We start from the raw sequence: 27,031 nt of genomic DNA, 5'->3' as shown, positions 1-27,031 counted from the left end.
TCAAACAAGCAGTTACTTAGGGAGATTCAGGTGAAGAATATCGCTGTCAGGGAGCGTCAGCTATAACACTGTGGACATGTGATACATTTCTCTGGAAATGACCCATCATGCCGGTGCCTCACTGTTTAAGACCCCAGCAGCTGGAGAATACCAATGTTATGCCCATATTTCACCAGGGTGTGGCAGATGGATGATTACTTTGAAGGTGTGAGGATGGACTGGTTGTCTCCAGGACCTGGGGTGGTCATACAATGTCGTGGATGCAGCGGCAGGCGGCACCACCTCATGCAGCATCTCATTAAGAAGAGTGGTGGTGTTTCGGACGTCAACTGGAATAACCTGTGGTCTGAGAACACGTGTTGAATGGTGGACTGTAACTCCAGCTCAGACATGCCTGACCTTTAGAAGACAACAGTGGTTGTAATTCTTGGGGAATACTCAAGGTATTGTCTTTTTTAAATTTAGTCCATTGTATTCAGTGGGTGACAAAATAATGAAATGGACAGTTGTGTTGTGAGGTGAAGATGATGCTTTGAAATACACTTGAAACCTGTTCAGGTTACAGGAGTGTGTGTTGAACATATGTACTTGCGTTTATTAAATGGACTTTTAGGTCCATTTTATAGCAGATTTTCACTCTTCAGCCTCCACTGTCTGTCTGTCAGTCGATATTACTGCTTTATCTCAAGAATGAAACAGATATGCTTTGCTAATAACTCATGCTTCATATTAGGATGCTGCTCAAGATCAAGGTCTGAATGAGGAGACACACTCAGCTGATGGTCGTCCATCTGGCATCAATGACCCAAGTCGGCTCAGTGAGTCCTGTACTATCGACACATATACGCTTGTCTACGTGAGCCATTAGCGCCTTTTTCTCTGTTACCCACACGGTGATTTGGTGTTGGCGCCTGTGGGTGACAGACGGCACTCTGATTGGCTTTTCAGTTTTTAGCAGTCCGGTGCACAAGACGAGAAACAGACAACGTTGAAGCTGGTGGTGATTGTCAATGGCTGCTAAAGCTGTCAGCAATGAGCAGGATTGTGGTAGAAATAATGCGCAAACGTTGCTTTGTTTACAGTTTATATCTCCACAGCTATGGGTTCCCTTTCTCAATGACAGACTAGTGCCACCTACTGGTGTGGAGGATGTTGGCAAATGTGCATACACAAAATGCTGGAGGATCTGCCCGAAGTTATTTTACGATATTGTTTGCACCTGATTAAAAGTCTTTAAAAACAACCTGTGAAGCATTTATATATGAATGAAAAAAAGTGTACACTGAAGATGCAGCAAAACAAGTTTGTAATTGAAATTAGAACAAACCCAGTGCCACATTTTTCTCATGGTTTCATGATGGTTTGCATACCCGCACAACTACACATAATGTGCAGCACAAAAACACAAATACATGCACACAGTCAATATTGTCGGTCCTTGGTTTGTGTCCAGCACTGAATCCAAATTCCTTCTTCTTCTGAAGTGCATCCAGAAAGTATTCACAGCACTTCACTTTTTCCACATTTTATGTTACAGCCTTATTCCAGAATGGATGAAATACATTTTTTTTCCTAAAAATTCTACACACAATTCCCTACAATGACAATGTGAAAAAAGTGTTTGAGATTTTTGCAAATTTATTAAATAATAATAATAATAATAATAATAAAAATAAATCACTTCAGCCTTTGCCATGAAGCTCAAAGTTGAGCTCAGGTGCATCCTGTTTCCACTGATCATCCTTGAGATGTTTCCACAGCTTAACTATAGTCCACCTGGGGTAAATTCAGTTGATTGGACATGATTTGGAAAGACACACACCTGTCTACATATAAGGTCACACAGTTGACAGTGCATGTCAGAGCACAAACAAAGCATGAAGTCAAAGGAATTACCTGTAGACTTCCGAGACAGGATTTGTCTTGAGGCAGAAATCTGGGGAAGGGTACCGAAACATTTCTGCTGCTTTGAAGATCCCAATGAGCACAGTGGTCTCCATCATCAATGGAAGAACTTCGGATCCACCAGGATTTTTCCGAGAGCTGGCCGCCCATCTAAACTGAGCAATCAGGGTAGAAGGGCCTTAGTCAGGGAGGTGACCAAGAACCCGATGGTCACTCTGTCAGAGCTCCAGCATTCCTCTCTGGAGAAAGGAGAACCTTCCAGAGGGACAACCATCTCTGCAGCAATTCACCAATCAGGCCTGTATGGTAGAGTGGCCAGACAGATGCCACTCCTTAGTAAAAGGTACATGGCAGCCCACCTGGAGTTTGCCAAAAGGCACCTGAAGGACTCTCAGACCCTGAGAAATAAAATTCTCTGGTCTGTGGGGATGCTGCGGAGATGTTTTTCAACAGCAGCTGGGAATCCTTTCCCTCAGGATTGAGAGAAAGAGGATGCAGCAATGTACAGAGACATCCTGGATGAAAACCTGCTCTTGATGTTGGACTGGGGCAACAGTTCATCTTTCAGGAGGACAATGACCCTAAGTGCACAGCCAAGATATAAAAGGAGTAGCTCCAGGACAACTCTGTCAATGTCCTTGAGTGACCCATCCAATCTGATGGAGCTTGAGAGGTGCTGCAAAGAGGAATGGGCAAAACTGGCCAAAGATAGGTACACCAACCTTGTGGCATCATATTCAAGAAGACTTGATGGTGTAATTGCTGCCAAAGGTGCATCAACAAAGTAGTGAGCAAAGGCTGTAAATAATTATGTGCATCACATTTCTTAGTTTTTTATTTTTAATAAATTTGCAAAAATGCCAAAACAAACGTTTTTCATGTTGCCATTATGAAGTGTTGTGAGTAGAATTTTGAGGGAAAAAATTATTTACTCAATTTTGGAATAAAGCTATAACATAACAAAATGTGGAGAAATTGAAGAGCTGTGAATACTTTCTGGATGCACTGTAAATGCAGATGCATGATTATTTTTGCTTTTGTCTATTCATCAGGACTGATCACATGTCTGCATGAGGGAGCGTGCAACCCCTCCTCCATCCTTCCCATCCCGACCCCCCTGGGGTCTCGGTCACGTGATGTACCCTCCCGTTCTCCCGAAGCCTTCATCACAGACAAATGGGCCCACTGAGAAATGGCTGATTTAAATCTGCACATTGCATAGGGTCTGCATGGCTGATCCCGTGGACATAGTTTTATCCTGCCGTAAAGGCTGGCAGATTAATCTCAGCCCACATGGGTGAGCGGGCATGTGAATCTCTGGGCTGATCTGGGGTCAGCTGCATGAGGTGGAGAAACCAGTGGCTATAAATAGAGACAGGGACCTGCAGGCAGTCGTGCTAAGCAGCGTATGGCTTTGTTTCGGCAGCGATGGAGAGGGTTATGGTTTGATATGTCAGATATTTGAGCTATCAGTTACACCAGTGCTACAGTAGGGAATTGCAATGAAATGCAAGCAAAGCTGGCTATAGACACATTGTGTCTATATTTTTCTACATGTAGAAGTTGTAGAACAGTTACCCTTTTCCTCAGTAAAGAGTAGGTCTCGTGTTGCATCGTTTGGAGTTTTTGCAATATTGCTGCTTAACTACTGTTGACTCTCTAATGGTGCCTAAATTGAAACTTTGCAAATTAATAAATAAATGAAATAAAAAAATTGCAACACAAATTTTGGCTACATTAAATAATGGCAAACAGATTTTAGCTTATGTTGGCAAAGCGCTATCAAATTAGAAACAGACACGTGGAACAATGGCACTGTGACTTTCACAGTAAAGGTCTTTGCAGTGACCCTCGCTCTGCTTTTGCGTTACAGTACTTTTATTGTGAAGCGCATTTAGCAACATGTATTATTTGAGATACTGTTTAAAGCTGTGCTACCTGTAGCAACAACGATAACATTCACAGCCATTTTTGCTTCACTATTGAAATTAAATCTGAGTTTTGGTTAAAGTGGACACACACCAAAATTAAGTGGTTGCAGTGGCCATTACCTGGTTCAGACAACTACCTGTGTGACACGTTATTCACACTGGTTAGGACTAAATAAACAAGACATACGAAACACCATCACAATTTAACTAATAAACTCACAGACAAAGAACAATATACCAATCATAAGATACCAAACGGTGAAGGGGTGACAAATCGCGGCACAGTCCAGGAATGACAGAGAGACATGAAGGACCAAGAACTGAGGAGCAGACGAAATGAGGAGACTGACAGCGATGGACACGCCTACATCCACACACACACACACACACACACACACACACACACACACACACACACACACACACACACACACACACACACACACACACACACTGACACGAGACACATCAGAGACAAGACACAAACACGCAGGACGTCAGACACACGGTCCCATATCCACATAACGGAGACAGACACCAGGAGGATCGCAACCACACACACATACAGGGACTGGGAGACGCAGGGGGACACAAGCACTGGGAGCACACATGATTGCGGGGACAGGACCCCGTGAGTGAGGAGCCAGCACTCAGTTGTGTTTTGTTGCAACCCAATGGGATTGGCACTTTAACACTACACTACTTAATGTTGTTGCTGTGACAAGAGTTTTAATCCTGTGACCAGTACCTGTTGGGACATGAATCTAATGGGATTTATTATTACGTTGCATTATTATTATTTTGAAGGTGGGAGAAACCCATGGAGACTCAGGTATTAACATGAATTTTGGCAGTCTATAGTGTATGATCGAAATCCCTTAATGCAAATGCATTTTGGGTCTGTCCAACTCCACTCTTTACACAGCACATAATCTGAGTCCAAAGTCATGTCAGAGATATTCTGGGAGCATGTGCTGGGGCCATGTGTTGCCACATCCACCACACTACTACGTAACTACCTTAAGTCCTTGATGGCAATGACCCAAGTAGAAAACCAGTCCGTCCCCACCTCCAGATAGTGGTCATCTATGTTAAGCCCTTTCCAGCTGCTGGTAGTACCTATGTGCAGGACCATGCCCAAAGAAGCGCCTCACTTGTTAAAAATGTTATTTCTGTCATCCCCTCACATTGACAGACTGTGACATCACCCCTATGACGTGGCAAAGCAAGGCGCAGGGAGCAAAGGGGTTGTTTTTGCTCCCTTAAATAGTTATAGGTATGTTGTGGGTATATCATGAAACAAACCATTGAGATTGTCACCTGTTCACTTCCCCTTTAAGAGCCAAGGTGTACTGCAACCTGGAGCACTGGTAAAGGTCTTTAGATGGCAACTACACTTGCTATTTAAAGAACGTGGGGTCTGGGTGTGAAAATGTGTCCCTTATTTTCAAGATCCTTGGACCCAGACTAACCAAACTTGGCCCATAGGTTTGAGCAATGACCACAGAAACAGTGGCCTAATTTTCATGATAATTAGGTCACAGGTCGTCCTTTAGAGGCCCTGAGGCCCTGTGTCAGGTCCAAAAGTACACATGGACACATTTTTGTTGCGCTGATATCAAACACCCAGGTTGATTCAACCAAGTCTTTAAAATGTTGGATCAGAGTGAATTGAAATAAAAATTAATGGAAATTGAAGATTAATGTCAGAGACTTCCAGATTATTTTTAAATCTATGCCAGGGAAAATCTGTGGGAGTCTGGACTGCAGTGTCTACTGGGACATCATAATGAATCTCTGTACATGCCCTCCTATTCAATTAGCTACCACTCAGGATCTGTCCTGTGCCTGCTTTGATAGTTTAATTTGTTTTGCACATTGTCATCAATATGTGTGTTTACCACCAGCACACATTCTTATTATCTTTACCGTCACATACCAGCTACTTTATGTAATATAGTGAAAAACTGTTGATGCATCCCTCATTAAATGCATCACTGTTATTTGTAAAAATGAGGGCGACAATACAATTTGTTATTTAATCAATAAGTTGCAATTGCATATTCACTGAATATGCAAAGAAATAATTAATAATGTAAAGAAATTTACATAAAAAGGCCTTCTGTTCATGTGTGGATTTGTTGCTTTTTTGCTTTGGATTCTGCCTTTTTGGCTGATTGTGGCATAGCAAGGACAGAGTAGTTTTAAGAGTTCATATTGTGCAAAATCAATTTTTATGTCCCTTTGACAACAAGCAACCTTTAAATATGATGATTTGATAAGGGTGCACATTCCTGGACCATACAGAAGGTGTCAGTGGTCCTCAGTCACAGCACACCACCTGATGTCTTCCTTTTCATATGGACTCTGTTAATAAAATATTTTAAAGATATTATAAAGTACTCTTGTATAGCTAGCATACTGGCATAGTATGGTACTATGCTTCCTATCCTTTAAAAGTCATTTTATTATCAGTGGAACAGGTCTTGGCCTCAACTTCATCTAAATTTGGTGTCTGTTAGTGAAGCTTAGGGGTAGCGGCTGGCAATCACCTTAGTAATTTCTCTGCTTTCCTTTCGATTTGCTGCTGATGAATTATATCTTAGGTGTAGTTTTTCTGGCCCAGTGATTCTGCTCTTTTTGTCTCTGTCCGAGGTACGTATAAGGTACGTTTAGGAATGCAGGACTGACCGCTACAAACCGCAGGGTGCCAGACTGCCTGTGAGATGCTGCTTTTCAAATTTGCAAAAACGTTGTAACTGTTAGAATGGCTTAAGCAGAGGGTCACCCATTTGAGCCTGGTCTGCTTGCGGTTTCTTCCTCAATATCATCAGATGGAGTGTTTCCTTACCACTGTCACCTCTGTGCTTGCTGTAGGGGTTGGTAATGTTAGACCAGACTTGTGTGAAGCGCCTTGATGTAGCTTTGTTGTGATTTGGTGCTATATAAACTAAACAAATTGAATTGATATTTTAAGACAGCCCCAAATCAGTGAAAACAGATTTAAAGTACAACCCCAATTCCATTGAAGTTGGGATGTTGTGTAAAATGTAAATAAAAACAGAATACAATGATTTGCAAATCCTCTTCAACCTATATTCAATTGAATACACCACAAAGACAAGATATTTAATGTTCAAACTGATAAACTTTATTGTTTTTGTGCAAATATTTGCTCATTTGGAAATGGATGCCTGCAACACATTTCAAAAAAGCTGGGACAGTGGTATGTTTACCACTGTGTTACATCACATTTCCTTCTAACAACACTCAATAAGTATTTGGGAACTGAGGACACTCATGATTGGGTATAAAAGGAGCATCCCAAAAAGTCTCAGCCGTTCACGAGCAAAGATGGGGCGAGGGTCACCACTTTGTGAACAACTGCATGAAAAAATAGTCCAACAGTTTAAGAACAATGTTTCTCAATGTTCAATTGCAAGGAATTTAATGATTCCATCATCTACTGTCCATAATATAATCAGAAAATTCAGAGAATCTGGTGAACTTTCTACACGTAAGCGGCAAGGCCAAAAACCAACATTGAATGTCCGTGACCTTTGATCCCTCAGGCGGCACTGCATTAAAAACTGACATCATTGTGTAAAGGATCTTACCACGTGGGCTTAGGAACACTTCAGAAAACCACTGTCAGTTAACACAGTTTGTCACTGCATCTACAAGTGCAAGTTAAAACTCTACCATGCAAAGTGAAAGCCATCAACAACATCCAGAAATGCCGCTGCCTTCTCTGGGCCCGAGCTCATCTGAAATGGACAGACACAAAGTGGAAAAGTGTGCTGTGGTCTGAGTCCACATTTCAAATTGTTTTTGGAAATCATGGGCGTTGTGTCCTCTGCACTCTTAACCTGAATTAGTTGAGTTTACTAGAAAATTGTGTGGAAACCCGTTGCCTTAAACCGCTTTAGTTTTTACACAAGCTAAAACTAATCAGGTTAAGTTGTATTAACAAATCACAGTAGTAGTTGTTACTCAAAATCATTAGTTCACATAAATGATTTCTCATTGGTGTATAAAATAACTATTTTAAGTTAAACATACGTAAACATATTACAAATAACATAATAAACATTATTATTCAATAGTTAAAACAATATCTTAATATAAGTAATGTCTTTTCTTGTAATTTAATTAACTACTCCATCTTTATTTTGAGATTATAATGCATTGTTTCAACAAAAATGTATGAAAGGGAAGGAATTAAAGAATACTGTGGCAAGTGGTGTGGAAGAACAAGACGCTCTGCGCTTTTCTGCACTCTGCCGCAAGGAGGTGCCGTTTTATTTGCAACCCCAACAACACAGAAAATGGTGGAAAGCATCAAATGCAATACACTTTTCACTTATGGTGGCAATAGACACTTGACTAACCCAACTGAACTATTGAACACAATAAATCAGTAACACTAACCACACTATTAAACTAACATGAAACACATTAACAATACTTAAAAGTCTCAAAACCCTGTACTTGTTGGGAAGGTGTCGTAGCACGGACCCACAACAGGGGGCGCAAATGAACGGACAATGAGTAAGCCAAAAGGTAACAATTTACTGTTGTGACAATACACAACTAAATATACAGAAATTGCAAAGTCAATTAACACCAGGTGACGTGTGGGCAGGCTCGAAGATAGAAGACCCCGACGAGAGAGAGGCCGCGTCCCACACGGCCTCCACCACCAACGGTCTGAAGAACACCGGAGCCGCCAAGTCCCGAGTCCCCAGGTGACCTCTGTCTTCGGCTGTCGACCCTGGTACTGCTGGCAAAAAGCAGAGACAAGATGAATGAGTGTAAATCCTTACACTCAGTGGTCTACAGTCTGTACACAGTTAGGAGGAGGACCTCCACCTCCGAATCACACACTCGTGCAGCTCCTAGTGTAACCACTTATCTGTAGCGCAGTCGTCGTCGTCACGCTACACGCCAATTCCCAGATAAGGGCGAACACCACAGGATACCGGCTGCAACAGAAGTTCAGAATCCACTCAATGATATGAGTCAGCAGAGAAGTTACCTCTCGGTAGTCGATTTCTCAGCGGGGAGGTGGAGTTGAAGTCCGGCTTAAGTACTGGTGTAGATGAGTGACAGCTGGTGTGATGAGTGACAGCTGTCACTTCCTCTGGGTCTGGCGCCCTCTCGTGCTTGGAGCCCGCACTCCAAGCAGGGCGCCCTCTGGTGGTGGTGGGCCAGCAGTACCTCCTCTTCAGCGGCCCACACAACAGGACCCCCCCCTCAACGGGCGCCTCCTGGCGCCCGACCGGGCTTGTCCGGGTGACGTCTGTAGAAATCGGCCAGGAGGGCCGGGTCCAGGATGAAGCTCCTCTTCACCCAGGAGCGTTCTTCAGGTCCATACCCCTCCCAGTCCACCAGATATTGGAACCCCCGGCCCTTACGACGGACGTCCAGGAGCCTGCGGACCGTCCAAGCAGGCTCCCCGTCGATGAGCCGGGCAGGAGGCGGCGTGGGTCCAGGTGTACAGAGGGGCGAGGTGTGGTGTGGTTTGAGACGGGACACGTGGAAGACAGGGTGGATCCGCAGCGAAGCCGGGAGACGGAGCTTCACTGCGGCCGGGTTTATGATCTTGAGGATAGGGAACGGTCCAATGTATCTGTCCTTCAGCTTGGTTGAGTCCACACAGAGGGGGATGTCCTTTGTTGACAGCCACACCTCCTGCCCGGGCTGGTACGTGGGGGCCGGGGACCGTCGGCGGTCTGCATGGGACTTGGCCCTCGTCCGGGCCTTCAACAGGGCAGAGCGGGCGGTCCGCCACACCCGGCGACATTTCCGAAGGTGGGCCTGGACCGAGGGCACACCGACCTCTCCCTCCACCAGTGGGAACAATGGGGGCTGGTACCCCAAACACACCTCAAAAGGGGAGAGGCCGGTAGCAGACGAAACCTGGCTGTTGTGGGCATACTCGATCCAGGCCAGATGGTGACTCCAGGCCGCCGGATGTGCGGAGGTGACACACCGAAGGGCCTGCTCCAATTCCTGGTTGGCCCGCTCTGCCTGGCCGTTGGTCTGGGGGTGGTACCCGGACGAGAGACTCACGGTGGCCCCCAGCTCCTTGCAGAAACTCTTCCACACCTGTGAAGAGAACTGGGGACCACGATCTGAGACGATGTCCGACGGTATCCCATGCAGCCGCAAGACGTAGTGAACCAGGAGGTCTGCTGTCTCCTGGGCCGTCGGGAGCTTCGGGAGGGCCACGAAGTGGGCCGCCTTGGAGAACCGGTCCACTATCGTGAGGATTACGGTGTTGCCCTGGGACGGCGGGAGGCCCGTGATGAAATCCAGGCCGATGTGAGACCAGGGGCGATGAGGCACTGGCAGGGGTTGGAGGAGGCCCGTCGTCCTCCGATGGTCTGCCTTGCCCCTGGCGCAGATGGTACAGGCCTGGATGTAGTCCCGGACGTTTTTTTTAGGGACGCCCACCAGAAGCGCTGCTGGACTACTGCCACGGTCCTACGCACTCCGGGATGACAGGAGAGCTTGGACCCGTGACAGAAGTCCAATACGGCAGCTCTTGCCTCTGGTGGGACGTACAGTCTGTCCTTGGGGCCAGTCCCCGGGTCCGGGCTCCTGGTCAGGGCCTCCCGGACGGTCTTCTCCACGTCCCAGGTAAGGGCGGCCACGACAGTGGACTCGGGGATGATGGTCTCGGTGGGGTTCGACAGCCCCGCTTTGGCTTCTTCTTCGTGCACCCGGGACAAGGCGTCTGATTTTTGGTTCTTGGTCCCGGGGCGATATGTAATCCGGAAGTCAAAGCGCCCGAAGAACAGAGACCAGCGGGCTTGCCTGGGGTTCAGCTGCTTGGCGGTCCGGATGTACTCCAGGTTCCGATGGTCAGTGAAAACCGTGAAGGGCAACAAAGCCCCCTCCAGCAGGTGTCTCCACTCTTCAAGAGCCTCCTTCACCGCAAGAAGTTCCCGATTGCCAACGTCATAGTTCCGTTCAGCTGGGGTCAACCTGCGGGAATAAAAGGCACAAGGATGGAGAACTTTATCAGCCTCCACGCTCTGGGACAGCACGGCTCCTATCCCTGAGTCAGAGGCGTCCACTTCTACTACGTACTGGCGATCAGGATCAGGCTGCACCAGAACTGGTGCAGTCGAGAACCGGCGTTTCAACTCCTGGAACGCGGCTTCACACCGATCCGACCAGGTGAAGGGGACCTTGGTGGAGGTCAGGGCAGTCAGGGGGCTAACTACCTGACTGTAACCTTTGATGAACCTCCTGTAAAAATTTGCAAAGCCGAGGAACTGCTGTAGTTTCCTGCGGCTTGTTGGTTGGGGCCAATCTCTCACCGCCGCAACCTTAGCCGGATCAGGGGCGACGGAGTTGGAGGAGATGATGAACCCCAGGAAAGACAAAGAAGTGCGGTGGAACTCGCACTTCTCGCCCTTCACAAACAGCCGGTTCTCCAAAAACCGCTGTAGGACCTGACGTACATGCTGGACATGGGTCTCAGGGTCCGGGGAAAAGATGAGTATATCGTCCAGATATACGAAGACGAACCGATGCAGGAAGTCCCGCAAGACGTCGTTTACCAAAGCTTGGAACGTCGCGGGGGCGTTAGTGAGGCCGAACGGCATGACCAGGTACTCGAAGTGACCTAACGGGGTGTTGAATGCCGTCTTCCATTCGTCTCCCTTCCGGATCCGAACCAGGTGGTACGCATTTCTAAGATCCAATTTCGTAAAGATTTGGGCTCCATGCAGGGGCGTGAACACTGAATCCAACAGAGGTAACGGGTATCGGTTGCGAACCGTGATCTCGTTCAGCCCTCTGTAATCAATGCATGGACGGAGTCCGCCGTCTTTCTTGCCCACAAAAAAGAAACCAGCACCCATCGGGGAGGTGGAGTTCCGGATCAGCCCGGCAGCTAAGGAGTCCCGGATGTAGGTCTCCATTGATTCGCGTTCCGGACGTGAGAGGTTGTACAACCTACTGAACGGGTACTCAACGCCCGGGACTAAATCGATGGCACAATCATACGGTCGGTGCGGAGGAAGAGTGAGCGCCAGATCTTTGCTGAAAATGTCAGCAAGATCATGGTACTCCTCTGGCACCGCCGATAGATTGGGGGGAACTTTGACCTCCTCATTAGCTGTAGTGCCGGGGGGAACCGAGGATCCTAAACACTCCCGGTGGCAGGTTTCGCTCCACTGCGTCACAACCCCGGACGGCCAATCGACCCGGGGATTGTGCTTCACCATCCATGGAAAGCCCAAAATCACTCGGGAGATAGATGGTGTTACATGGAACACTATCTCCTCCCTGTGATTCCCAGACACAACCAAGGTCACTGGTTGTGTCTGATGTGTGATTAATGGAAGAAGAGTGCCATCTAGTGCTCGCATCTGCAATGGTGCCGGCAGAGCCACCAGAGGGAGCCCTACTTCCTTTGCCCATCTGCTGTCCAGCAGATTCCCTTCTGACCCCGTGTCTATCAGTGCTGGGGCGTGAAGGGTTAACTCCTCACAAAGGATTGTTACTGGGATTCGTGCCGATCTGCGGGGTCTTTCCGCGTGTGTGTTATGGCCCACCCTTAGCCCAGATTCTAAGGACGGGCGTTGTAGTTTGACCGTTCAGGGCAGTCCCTCTGCATGTGCTCACAAGAGCCGCAGACAAAACACTCCCCGCGGGCCAGTCTCCTTTGTCTGTCATTTAATCTTACTTTGGCCCTGCTCGTGTCCATAGCCTCCTCAGCAGGGGGAGCTGTAGCCCCACGGGGCTCTCTGGCAGTGAAGCGTGGGGACGACGTCGCCTTGTCGGAACCGGAAGGGGGAGGGACGGCTCGTACCCGGTCACGCCCCCCGGCCTGCTCGCGACGATGCTCATTCAAACGGTTGTCCAAGCGTATAACCAAATCGACAAGCCCGTCAAAATCCCGCGGTTCCTCCTTAGCCAGTAGGTGCTCCTTGAGGACCGGTGACAGTCCATTTACGAAGGCGGCGCGGAGCGCAACGTTATTCCAGCCGGACCTCGCTGCCGCGATGCGGAAGTCGACTGCATACTCGGCTGCGCTACGGCGCCCCTGTCTTATCGACAGCAGCACGTTTGAAGCGGTCTCGCCTCTGTTGGGATGATCAAACACTTGTTTGAACTCCCGTACAAACCCAGTATAAGATGTTAGGAGCCGTGAGTTCTGCTCCCAAAGCGCCGTAGCCCATGCGCGTGCTTCTCCTCGAAGCAGATTAATAACATAAGCTACCCGGCTAGCGTCTGATGCGTACATGACAGGGCGCTGTGAAAAGACGAGCGAACACTGCATGAGGAAGTCCGCGCACGTCTCGACACAGCCCCCGTACGGTTCCGGAGGGCTTATGTAAGCTTCAGGGGATGGTGGGGGGGTTTGTTGAACGACCAGTGGTACGTCTGATTCAGGCCCAGGACCAGCCAGAGGAGGAGCTGCAGCAGCGCCCTGATCGTGCGCTTCCACCCTGGCGGCGAGAGCCTCCACTCTCCGATTAAGGAGGACATTCTGCTCGGTCACTAAATCCAACCGAGCCGTGAAGGCGGTTAAGATCTGCTGCAGCTCACCCAACACGCCTCCCGCTGACGCCTGCGCTCCTGGCTCTGCCATTGGCCGTTCACGCTCGAGCTGACGCCCCTCGGAATCCATGACGATTGGCCGAGAAATCCTGTTGGGAAGGTGTCGTAGCACGGACCCACAACAGGGGGCGCAAATGAACGGACAATGAGTAAGCCAAAAGGTAACAATTTACTGTTGTGACAATACACAACTAAATATACAGAAATTGCAAAGTCAATTAACACCAGGTGACGTGTGGGCAGGCTCGAAGATAGAAGACTCCGACGAGAGAGAGGCCGCGTCCCACACGGCCTCCACCACCAACGGTCTGAAGAACACCGGAGCCGCCAAGTCCTGAGTCCCCAGGTGACCTCTGTCTTCGGCTGTCGACCCTGGTACTGCTGGCAAAAAGCAGAGACAAGATGAATGAGTGTAAATCCTTACACTCAGTGGTCTACAGTCTGTACACAGTTAGGAGGAGGACCTCCACCTCCGAATCACACACTCGTGCAGCTCCTAGTGTAACCACTTATCTGTAGCGCAGTCGTCGTCGTCACGCTACACGCCAATTCCCAGATAAGGGCGAACACCACAGGATACCGGCTGCAACAGAAGTTCAGAATCCACTCAATGATATGAGTCAGCAGAGAAGTTACCTCTCGGTAGTCGATTTCTCGGCGGGGAGGTGGAGTTGCAGTCCGGCTTAAGTACTGGTGTAGATGAGTGACAGCTGGTGTGATGAGTGACAGCTGGCGTGATGAGTGACAGCTGTCACTTCCTCTGGGTCTGGCGCCCTCTCGTGCTTGGAGCCCGCACTCCAAGCAGGGCGCCCTCTGGTGGTGGTGGGCCAGCAGTACCTCCTCTTCAGCGGCCCACACAACAGTACTCCCATGATGCACTGCGGCATAACAGTTCACAGTCTTACAATAGCAACCGGCCCGGCGATTGCTACAATACATTTAAATGTTCCAAAGACTTTTATTTAAAAAATATTACAAAGGAACACCTCATGAACACCTTGTCAACCAAAAGACAAGTAAAAACAGGACAAAATGCATTAAAACTGTACTGTAAAAAATGTGACAAATGTTTACTAAAAAAAGGCAACAAAGTGACACATAATATAACTGAATAGATTTTAAGTTCTACAATTTTGTTTAAAAAGTATTTAATACATTAACTAAACCTAAACAAAAAAATTAAGTGCATGTTAAAAAAAGCAACAGCTGAAATGTGTTTAATTTAGTAATAGCACACCAAATGATGAGTTATATTGCCAAAAAATAACTTCAGTTTAGCTGACGTGTTCTCACTGGACCACTCTTTGGGCTAAACTAATTTCCAGAAAGTTATCAACAAATAACTAACTTGAAGCCTACATTCCACTTTCTTTAAGTCAGTGTTTCTTTCAAAAACCCACAGCCAAGTGTACACTGTGTACAGCGGAGAGAAAAAAAAAAGAAGAAGAAGCACTTAAACACTAAGCTATTTTCAGCGAACCGTCTTTTGACCAGAAAGTTATGTGTTGCTCTCAAAATCCACAGGTTTTGAATTTGAGCACAGCAAGCCATGAGCAGAAGCAGCAGGATGAGTGGTCTTCACATGGGACACGCCCACACCGTGTTGCTAGGTAGAATTTAAAATGGGCCCCTCCCCTCCCTTACAGAAACTTGAGACAAAAAGTTAACTCTGCTTAACATGATCATTGCATCGAAAATTTCAGTTGAATAGTGCAATCAACTAATTTAGTTTAGTAATGAGAATGCTTTTTTACAAAACACGAAAGAATAATTAATGATAACACAGAAATTTAAGTTAAAACAAAATCTGGGTTAAGAGTGTGGACAAAAGAGGAAAAAGACCATCCAGATTGTTACCAGTGCAAAGTTCAAAAGCCAGCATCTGTGATGGTATGGGGGTGTGTTAGTGCCCATGGCATGGACAACTTACACATCTGTGATGGCGATATCAATGCTGAAAGGTACATCCAGGTTTTGGAGCAACACATGCTGCCATCCAAGCAACGTCTTTTTCAGGGACGTCCCTGCTTATTTCAGCAAGACAACGCCAAGCCACATTCTGCACGTGTTACAACAGCGTGGCTTCGTAGTAAAAGAGTGCAGGTACTAGACTGGCCTGCCTGCAGTCCAGACCTGTCGCCCATTGAAAATGTGTGGCGCATTATGAAGCGCAAAATACGACAACAGAGACCCCGGACTGTTGAACAACTGAAGTCGTACATCAAACAAGAATGGGAAAGAATTCCACCTACAAAGCTTCAACAGTTAGTGTCCTCAGTTCCCAAACGCTTATTGAGTGTTGTTAGAAGGAAAGGTGATGTAACACAGTGGTAAACATACCACTGTCCCAACTTTTTTGAAACGTGTTGCAGGCATCCATTTCAGAATGAACAAATATATATTTTAATAAAGTTTATCAGTTTGAACATTAAATATATTGTCCTTGTGGTGTATTCAATTGAATGTAGGTTGAAAAAGATTTGAAAATCATTGTATTCTGTTTATATTTACATTTAACACAACATCCCAACTTCATTGGAATTGGGGTTGTAATTTTATTATACTTTTTGATGGGATTTAAATGTGACAAAAACCAGATATCTAGATTCTTATCTGGTGTTAAACAGGTAGAAGCTGACACAAAACATGTTTTAATCCTGATTTAAAGTGGCTAGCTGTCAAAAACCAGGCTGTATTTTGCCTATAGGCTGTGGGACTCAAGTTCCTGCTTGTTATCATGCTGGTTTACTTATGAACTCACTGACTCACCCTTTAGTAAGGCACTGCAGCTCCATTTCTCCAAAGGACACTTGAGATCAGATATATGGAGCCCTGGAGTGGGCAGATGAGAAAGAAAAAAATATTTTTGTTCCCACATATTTCTTAGTAGGTAATAATACCTGTGGGAATGAAGAGAGGAAAGACAAGCTGACATTTGACCCCAGTGACCTTAGCCTTCACCCAAATGATTGATCTTTGACTGACCTTACCAGGGAAAGTGGAATCCACCTAAAGGTGTGTCACATTTGGTCGAAATTATGTTGAAAATCAAATTACTTGACCTTGATCTTTGACAAAATAAGTTGTTTCTGGGAAATTTTGGTTTCAACCTTCACTGACTTGCCAAATTTGGTAGAAATCAGTAAAAGGATCTGGGAGAAGTAGGTCAGCAAACAGAAGCCGATACGACTGTGGGCCTATTGATTTATGTTTGGCAAATTGAACCTCGTGTAGGAAATTCCAGAACCCACAGCCACATGTGCCAAGTGTGGTACAAATCAGAGTAAAAATTTTAAATGTTAACCTTTGACCCCAGTGACATTGATCTTTTCCCGAATTAATCCTATAAGTTCACTTTTGTGGTTGACCTTCACGCACTTATTACCGTAAGTTTGCTGGAAGTTGAAACAGACCTGGTAGTAGTAGTGAAACAAATAGACTCAAATTACATGTGATTAGTGCACACAAGTGAATGCTTTCTGGCCACTCCGGCGTTCCGTACAGAGCCGGCTGTGCTGTGTCTCCCGCTGTGGATGTGTGGGAGTGTATCAAAGTGATTCATGCTGGTGAATCATTCTTCTGCATCCAGCACTAAGCAGATCATCCCATTGAGATTGTCATCAGATTATTTGTTGTTCAGCACTTGCTTAAGTGTTTTTTTTATTTTATTTTATTTTTTTTTTATTTTTTCTCTCTCCTTCCTCCAGAATCCAGCCTAATCTGTCAGTGGTATTTGTCATTAGAATGTGATATGTGATGTTTTTCAGGTGAAGTCTTCAGATTATGCAAGTAGATTTTGTCTTTTTGCAGGCTGTCATAAATTCACTGATTTACATGATAAACAGGAAACACAACAAAGACAGTAGGAGAGTCAAAGGGAGATCGGAGAGAAGGAGTCTGTCTGCCTTCTTTTCTGCTGCATATTTCCTCCGATTAATTCATGGCTATTAACAAAATGATTACATGACTGTAGCCTTATACATCAACTTTATTAATATTGTAAATGAATGAATGAGTTCATGTGGCTTTCACTGTAGTAGGTTCAGATTCTTATCCAGATCTGCATGAACTTTGACTTGTTGGTTGTCTTTCATGATGGAACTGATTTAATGAGATGAGGATGAGTTTTCATAGAAATGTATTGAGATGTTGGAATTTAATGTGGTTATTATCTGATATGTGGCCCCACTGAGTGTGCTCAGCCTTCCTCCACAGGAGAGTGAAGCTCTTTTCTTCATTGTGGGAATCCCTAGTGGTGAGGAAGATTGCCTCTCGATGGATTCCCAGATGGGATGGTGGATGTGGAGATGACTGAACAGGATCAGTCTTGACCCGCACTGTTTGTGACAGATGCTGCACATGTTTGCAGTGGGAAGCTTCTGCCGGTCAGAATCTTGCTGTCTCTCCTTCCTTTTTCTCCTCTTCTCCTCTGTGTTGTTTGTCTGCATTTTACCAAAGACTTCCACTCCCATGTGGATCATTGCTTGCCAGCTGGCTCAGTCCCTTGCTTGTTATTTACAGGTCTTCCAGTCGATGAAGCAGCTCTTGAGGTTGTGCTTCAGGAGGTCCTTGTAGCATTTCTTCTGCTCTCCTCTGGACCATTTTTCTTTGTTCAGCTGGGAGTAGAAGATCTGCTTGGGAAGTCGGCTGTCATCCGTCCTAATGGTGTGACCCACCCAGCGAAGCTGGTTCTTGATGATGACGCACTCGATGCTCTGGAGCTTGGCTTTAGCCAGGACACTGATGTTGGTATGGTAGTCCTCCCACCTGATGTAGAGAATACTTCCCAGACAGCGTTGGTGGAATTGTTTGAGGGTTTTCAGTAGGTGGTCCATGTCTCAGATCCATACAGGAGGATTGGCATGACAGCAGCTTTGTAGGTGATGATTTTTGTCTCCTGTCAAAGGTCTTTGTTGTTAAATACACGTGTACGAAGCCGTCTGGCTGGCACATTTAAGTCAGTGTTGGATCTCATCCTTGATGTTGGCATTGGTTGACACATGGCTGCCCAGGTATGGAAAATAGGTCGCGCTCTCCAGGACCTGTCTGTGCAGTTTCAGAGCAGGTAGCTTTGGATTGACCATGCTGGGTGGAAGCTGATACAAGATCTGTGTCTTCTTCATCAATGTTAACATGAGATATACAGTAGGACATAATCCCCCTATCCCAGTGTCGGACAGAACTCAACATTTCTGAGGGGTCAGTGGCACACCTAGGTCTACCTACTGGAGCAAGGGCTGACAACACAACCAAGTACCACTGCACCCCTCCAGGACTGAGGTGTCCACACCGGAGCCAAAAGACATGATACCCTTTAGGCACACACCATCTCCAACCACCCAGGAAGGAGGCAACCCATGTTGCCCAGAGGGAGCCCATTCCCCACCCTCACACCCCCAATGTCCCTCACACCCCCAACAACCACAGGGCAACAGCAGCACCATTGCACAGGTCCCCATTCAAAATCCAAGCCCACAATTGAACCATTTCTCAGTGGAATGCCAGGAGGCACTGAGAACCAAATCCAGAGACACCCCAAGCATATTATACCCAAGGGTCTCTGGATGGTGCATAGACACCCCCAGCACCTTGGCCATGTGATAGCCTTCATTGTTAATAACTGTGGGTTTTTCTGTGACATGTGCATTGAGTTGATAAGTGTATGTTTGCTGTTGATCCACCCACTGCAGTGTTACTCCCTAATTTTTTAAAATAACTCTCACGGCACAAACATGCAGAAATACAACACCTGCAGTATAGATTTTTCAGAACAGACACTACAATTTCTTCTGAGAAGTGTGCAAGCATTCTGGGCTTCCATTTTCCTGGACATTTTTGTGATTTGTGATTTTTGTATTTCATCACATATTCAGGAAACATTCAAAGACTCATCCCTCTTTCATTTTTCAAGGTCAATGCTATGCATAGCATGATATAACCACAAAGACATTACTACTCATCCTTGTCCCCTCCATTCTACATGCCTACTTCTGCCGTCTCCAGTTGCTCCATTTCCCAAGAAATGTGTCTTCCCAGATGTGGGGGTGGTGCAGCATTTGTGTGAGTCAGGGCTCAGACACAATGAAGCGTTCTCATTAAAAACATGACTTGACAGTGGGGTAATCTGGCACTCATTGGATGAACGTAGCCCCGTTTAGCGTTTAAATAGCAGTTGCCTGCTTTCTGTTGCCACGGTGACGGCTTGTGGAAGTTAGCATCATGATGCTGCAGTTTTATGTGTGTGTGTTTATTTCAGGACATCCTCATACTGAATGTGGGCCACGGCGCTCTTATGCAACACACGGCAGCATTTAGATGAATTGTGGATTTTACTGCTGCACAGACAGATTGGGATCTGAATTTGGAGAGAGGGAGATGAGATAAAGTTCAACATTTCAGTCATGTTCTCAAAGACAGATGTACTGATCCTTGTGGCCAATGATATTTTCCAAGAAGTAGACCACCTGCAAGTGTGCAATAACATGCATGCAAAACAGGCAGATTTTAAGGATTGTTCAATCTCGGTGTGGGTACGCCCTCTCCACGGCCCCTTTTTTCTTTTACGCACAGTAACATACACGCAGCGTATGCACGCATAAGTCACGCACTAGTTGGTCTTCCAGCTTGCTCACCAGCGCTTGTGTTTATGTTTTTTTCCACAGAGAACCGATGAGGAAGCCGTGGTGGACCGTGGGGGCACGCGCTCCATGCTCAACACCAACTTTGAGAAGGAGGAACTAGAAGGTAGCGCCTTCAACTGATATTAAGCAGGATTTCTATTCAGTCTGACAGCAGCATTACGCAACAAATGTGCATGCAGCTGTGCCCTAGTAGAAAAGGATTAAAGGACAAAAACAAACAAACAAACAAAATAATCACTGAGCCCATTTTGATGTTTGGGGGTGTGGTGAGGTTTGGAGCCAAAAATATCTTCTAGACAACACTGACTTGCTGCATTCTTACCCCCCACACCCCAATTTCTCTCACACACATAGCATCCCATTTACTATAATGTCTTGTAGCCCCCAGTGTTTTTTTTCCCCCCCCAATGACATCACGTGATGTAACTGTCTTCAGTGGTCTGATACATTTATTAGCTCCAGAGAGCAGACGTCTATGCAGAAGACCATATTTCATTATCTCATGACCATGGGCTATGCTAGCAACTGCGGAAACAAACACAATCTTAACTGTATGGCCAAATGTGGTATGAAACATGCAACAGAATGAGAAAGTAAAACCAGAATTAAAGAAGGGAAAGAATGTGTGTGTGGAGTCTCTGTCAGAAGGATGCGTTCCTGAACAGCCGTTAAATTGTGAATTTCAAATTTAATGGCGATAGTCAGCACGGGTTCTATAGGTGCAGGAGCATGTACGTGTCATGTATGATAATATACTATGTAATAGTACCCGTGGACATGAAGACAATAAGGGCTGTGACAATGTACGTACCACTTGACTCTGGTGACTTTGACCTTCACCTAAATACTTGACCTCTGGCTGACCTTGCCAGGACAATTCTGGAATCCAAATGGGCTACATTTGGTCCAAATTGGGTTGAAAATCAAAATACCCTGATGTTGACCTTGGCTAAAATTAATTCTTTAAAGGCAATTTTGGGGGTCAACTTTCACTGACATACCAAATTTGGTAGAAATCAACACAAGGCCATGGGAGGAGTAGGTCAATAGGCAGACATAATCTTGTCCACATCAATTCCAGAATTGACGTCCATATGTGTGGCAAGTCTGGTATAAACTGAAGTGAAAAACTTAATAAATTATTACTATTGTAATTATTAATCTTAATATTGTCCTTTGACTCCCAAGGACTTTGACTTTGTTAAATTTGACCTCACCTGGGCAATTCCAAAATCCACCTATGTATGTGTGCCAAAGTTGATGGACAGTGCAATGAAAAAAGAAAACAAACCAACAAAAACAAATTCACAGTTTTGACCTTTGCTTCTAACAACCTTGACTTTTGCCAAGAGAAACCCTTTAAGGGCAATTCCGTGCTAGACCTTCATCCACACACCATGTTTGGTTGAAGATGCTGTTTCCACTTTTGTATTGTTTTCTCTTTGAACAGAAATTTCGACCCTGTATTTGTTACACATGGGAAAACTTGTCTGCTCCAACAAGGAGGAAATGTTATTGAATGATGCTGAGACACATCCGAGACAGAGCTGGCTAAGTAAAGAACGTTCCCCCAGAGCAAATCACAACTGATGGTTCTCAGAGACAGCGCAAAGTGACTGTAATAAAGAAATACACATGGACTGCATGTGTCCTCACAAAGGCTTCAGGACACCAAAACTGCACCATTGCAAGAACTGAAGCCTCGAACGACTTAACGTCACTGAGACATGGTTGAAAAGGGATTCTATGACATGCTATGGCATCAGCAGTCCTTCAGGCCTGAAGGTGGCGAGCTATTTTAGTTGAGTCCTCTGCTCAGTCCTCTGCCCAGTCATGAACTTTAAAGTAGAACTGCTCTCTCCTTCATGAAAGTACACAATCTATATGTTTTGTTTTCACTATACATAATTTACAGGATGTTAACAGCATATTTGCCCGATGTGATCACATCTACAGCAAAAATCTATATCATAATTCTCTAAGTCTCAAATCTATGTATATATTGTGGCGGACATTCAACACGTAATGACATAGCGGACATACGAGGTCTGTCAATAAAGTAACGGTCCTTTTTATTTTTTTCAAAAACTATATGGATTTCATTCATATGTTTTTACGTCAGACATGCTTGAACCCTCGTGAGCATGCGTGAGTTTTTCCACGCCTGTCAGTGACGTCATTCGCCTGTGAGTATGCCTTGGGAAGGAGTGGTCCCGCCCCCTCGTCGGATTTTCATTGTCTGGAATTGGCGGAATGAAAAGGACTTTTTTTCCATCAGAATTTTTTCAGAAGCTGTTAGAGACTGGCACCTGGAAACCATTCGAAAAATTTATCTGGCTTTCGGTGAAAATTTTACAGGCTTCACAGAGAATAAGGTCTGTTACTACAGCTTTAAGGACCCCTTTAAGGATGCTCGGCGCACCGCGCTCCGAGCTGCGACGACGAGGCACAAGCCACCGGACCATTTCTAAACGGATGGCTCTGTGGATACGAGATTGTCATGTGCTCTTTCTCTGGTTATCACAAGAGCTGGACATCAGTCATTTTCCGGCAGATTTCACGTTTAACAAGAGATTTTGTCATGGAAAGCCACGCGGAGGCTTCGCACGTAAAGACCGATTCGCTTTGGAAGCGAGACAAAGGAACACCTCCGTTTCGGCGTGTCAGAGGACACGTTTGGACATGTCCAGCTCTCCACAATTTCACTGATACTTACTGGACTGGTAAGCATTGAAAGCCGAGATAGACATGTCCAAACATGTCCTCTGACACGTCGAAACGGGGGTGTTCCTTTGTCTCGCTTCCAAAGCGAATCGGTCTTTACGCGCGAAGCCTCCGCGCGGCTTTCCATGAAAAAATCTCGTTAAAAGTGAAATCTGCCGGAAAATGGCTGATTTCCAGCTCTTGTGATAACCAGAGAAAGAACACACGACGGTCTCATATCCACAGAGCCATCCATTTAGAAATGGTCCGGTGGCTTGTGCCTCGTCGTCGCAGCTCGGAGCGTGGCGAGCCGAGCGTCCTTAAAGGGGTCCTTAAAGCTGTAGTAACAGACCTTATTCTCTGTGAAGCCCGTAAAATTTTCACCGAAAGCCAGATACATTTTTCGAATAGTTTCCAGGTGCCAGTGTTGTGTGTTGGGGGGGTGTGGCTGGACATTTTGGTGTTCTTTTCTTTTCTTTGCTCTCACTTGGTTATGCACCAGAGGGTGGTAAAATAAATTGTTTTGTTATTGGAACCGCTTTCTGGTTATTTTAGCGCTGGGTTCCATCCGACGCAGGTCCGCTCCTCAACCCGCGTCGACACATAACAGTAGTTCCCAGCCATTCCATAATGGACCCAGCGGCAGAGGCGGTTCCATTCGCCGAAAGAGTTCAAGAACACTTGGAGAAAAAATGGGAGCAATTACAGCATCCCGCAAACCAACTTGAACAAACAGACGCCCATGTTACGGAGCTTGCAGCGCAAGCCGTTCCGCTTCCTGCTGCTCCAGCTGTGGCACCATCGATACCGATGCAGATAATTCCGTCTCCCAGAGATTCGGCGTCCAAACTGATTATTTGTCATCCGGAGCCTGATGCGGGAGACGTTGAAGCCTGTGCTTCGTTTTTGATGCAATGTTCTCTGGTGACGTATCTCCAGGTGTTCTGGGACAGGTGAAATAATACACACACACACACACACACACACACAAAAAAAACTTGTATGGGTTAATGTTTTGTTTCTTTGAACAGGGGTTATAATTTGTTTGGGGAGTCAAAGGCGTGTCTGGTGGAGTGAACGTTAGGCGGTTAGAAGCCCGTCTGGGCTCACTTAATCATTATTTTTTTTATGTGTATTTAGGTATTTTCTGTTTGGGTTTTGGGGTCATTTTGTTTTGTTGTTTTTTATTTCCCTACATCCCTAACCCCAACCTCACTTGCCCCAAGACCGTTCGTCTTGTGGGTTGTGGGGTGGTGCAGGTTGGTCACGCTGAGCGTTCTCAGAAGACCTCTGCACCTAGAGGGGGGGTTGTTAGGGGCGTTTTTCTTGGTTTGGTTAGGGCCCGGTTCCACTCCAGCCTCGGTGAGCCTTTGTACCGTTCGGTGTTGCCGGGGTGTGGTGCAGCGGGAACATACCTCAGTCGGAGGGGTGGGCCGATCTGTTGCCGTTCGCCATTTCGGTAGTTCCACCCCTCCCGAGAGGCTGGGGTATGGTCGAGTTTGGGCACCGGACGTATTTCCGGTTTTCCGCTGCGCCTTGGGGTTGGGGCTGGGTTAGATTTTCCTGTTCCCTTCCCCGGCTTAATGTTTTGTGCCGTTCGCCAAAATTGAGCCGCTGAGGGGCTCTGGGAGGGACCTGGGGTCTTTCGGGGTGCCGGGGAAGGTAACAGGGTTTGACAGTTGTTTTATTTGCCCCCGGGGTTGTTTAGGGTGGTCCTCCGGGGGTTGGATTTTGAGTTTGTTTTGTTTCCTTCCGGGTTCCACCTCCAGGGTTGATGGGACGGTCCTCTGGGGGGGAATTGGTTTGTGGGGCCGACTAGCCAGGTGTGGCCGGGTCTGGGGTTCCGGGGTTGTGGGGAGGGTGCCTCCTGGGGTTTGATGGTACGGTCCTCTGGGGGGCGCCGTTTGCTCCATGTGTACCTGGGGACCTTTGTGGGATTCCGGTTCTGGCTATTCCTCCTGGAACCGGCGGTGAAGGCCTTCTGGGGGGTGTTGGGCTCTGCAAGTCATTCTGGGAGGGTTGTTTGTTATTTTTCTTTTATGCATTTATGTTTGTATTGTGTTTGTGGGGCTGTGTTGGGTTTTTGCATTTGGGAGTTTTTCTTTTCTTCCCGGGGTTGGATGGGACAGTCCCCTGGGGAGGTTTTGGGTGGGTTTTATGTTTTTTCTTGTATGTTGGATTGTATTAGGGACTGTTTTGGGGTTTTGTTGATGCCAGCCGGCCTTCCAGCTGCGGTGCCCTGTCCTGCTGTCTGTGGTGGACCTTGGGAGCGTTATGCTGTCTGCTTCCTGACGAGGACCCCGGAGGGAGGTGCTGTTCTCGGACCTGGTCTGTTCGGTCGCCGGGAGGCTTCCCATTGAGGGGGGGTACTGTTGTGTGTTGGGGGGGTGTGGCTGGACATTTTGGTGTTCTTTTCTTTTCTTTGCTCTCCAGGTGGTATGAAAACTGATTTGTCTGTGGAGAAGGTGCTGCTGAAGAGTCCTTCACCCTCATCAATGTTATGTGCAGCACCTGTGGATGGTGCTCACATGCAACCTTAAAGACTTTCAGCTGAAGCAGATAATTAGATGGCGTTCTGCATTTAAGCCATGTGTGATTCAAGCAGAATTGCCGGGAACTCGACCTTGTGATGTTTGTTTGTGAGACGCTGAGGACCGCGCCTGGGTTTGACACATCGTGCCTGTGACGGAAGAAGGGTGAGGGACACATGCTGTCAGCACACATCAGAGGTGATTAATTGTTTGACTAATTGTTGATAGTAACTTGGTATTTTGTTACGCAGTATATTTGAATTGTGATGAGAATTATGCAGCTCGCTTCTCACTGCCGTGGCGTGCGGACCGGTGATCCTCCACCTGTTGTGAGAAGCTGCTCATTTGCATAAAGCTTAAATACAGACCTGAATGTGTTGCTGATAGTGTGTGTCTTTTGAAGGATATTGATTGTAGCTGCTGACTTACCTCACCTTTTCTATCCTTCGCAGAGAGTCGGTTTGTCGTGTCCACCTGGGGGGTGTTTGGCGGTAAAGTGAGTCCAGAAGCGCCGGGCTTCGATCCTTTAGGCGCTGGAGAGCGTGCCAGCCTTCACTCCACCAGATTGACGCATCTTTTGTTCATACACTTGGTTATGCACCAGAGGGTGGTAAAATAAATTGTTTTGTTATTGGAACCGCTTTCTGGTTATTTTAGCGCTGGGTTCTGTCCGACGCAGGTCCGCTCCTCAACCCGCGTCGACACATAACAGCCAGTCTCTAACAGCTTCTGAAAAAATTCTGATGGAAAAAAAGTCCTTTTTATTCCGCCATTTCCAGACAATGAAAATCCAACGAGGGGCGGGACCACTCCTTCCCAAGGCGTGCTCACAGGCGAATGACGTTACCGACAGGCGTGGAAAAACTCATGCATGTGCACGAGGGTTCAAGCATGTCTGACGTAAAAACATATGAATGAAATCCATATAGTTTTTGAAAAAAATAAAAAGGACCGTTACTTTATTGACAGACCTCGTAATTCACCATACTACACCATAGTTGTCATCTGTGGTTACTCTGTTCTCTGTTGTGCATTTGACAACACACTGAGATGTGTGCGATGCACATCAATGTGTCTCGGCCTCTTTGATGTTTTCCCGCCAGGACCGCTGTGTTGTTGATGGGCAGTGCCGAGCTGGTTTTTGAAGTCAGTGAGTTGTGCGAACCTTTCAGATGAAATAAATGACACATCATCGCATTGTTGACGTGGGAAATGGTCTTTCCTTTTTCCATCCATCACAATTTCTACAATATGTTAGTTAGTCTGTCTGGCCAAACACTCAAAAACCACACACAGTTAGTTTGACCTTTTTTCAGGTAACACATCAAATTACCTGAAAATGTGTAGTAAGAGTTTTTGAAGCAAAATTGCAACTCGAAATATCCATCCATCCATCCATCCATTTTCTTCCGCTTTATCCGGAGACGGGTCGCGGGGGCAGCAGCTGAAGCAAAGCCGCCCAGACCTCCCGATCCACACACACCTCCCCCAGCTCCTCCGAGGGAACCCCAAGGCGTTCTCAAGCCAGCCGAGAGATGGAGTCCCTCCAGCGTGTCCTGGGTCTTCCCCGGGGCCTCCTCCCAATGGGACGTGCCCGGAACACCTCTCCAGCGAGGCGTCCAGGGGGCATCCGGAAAAGATACCCGAGCCACCTCAACTGGCTCCTGCGATCGTACAGGGACCGGACAGCCCTTAGCAAAGGACCCCGGACCCCATACTCCCGGAGCACCCCCCACAG

At 46.6% G+C, this 27,031-nt stretch overlaps 1 protein-coding gene across 3 annotated transcripts in view; it reads left to right on the top strand.

Annotated features, from left to right (window-relative positions):
* Positions 1 to 27,031, top strand: part of LOC117515994 (sodium-driven chloride bicarbonate exchanger-like) — a 106,257-nt gene that overhangs the window by 27,553 nt on the left and 51,673 nt on the right. For all 3 annotated transcript variants that reach the window (XM_034176843.1, XM_034176849.1, XM_034176858.1), the window contains one exon: positions 20,081 to 20,162. In XM_034176843.1, the coding sequence (XP_034032734.1) occupies positions 20,081 to 20,162 (82 nt within the window). The remainder of the gene's footprint in view (positions 1 to 20,080; positions 20,163 to 27,031) is intronic.

This window comes from Thalassophryne amazonica, chromosome 1, assembly GCF_902500255.1.
Source record: "Thalassophryne amazonica chromosome 1, fThaAma1.1, whole genome shotgun sequence".
Taxonomy (NCBI): Eukaryota; Metazoa; Chordata; class Actinopteri; order Batrachoidiformes; family Batrachoididae; genus Thalassophryne; species Thalassophryne amazonica.
Note: the sequence above shows the minus strand (reverse complement) of the source record. Positions and strands in the feature narration are given on the sequence as shown.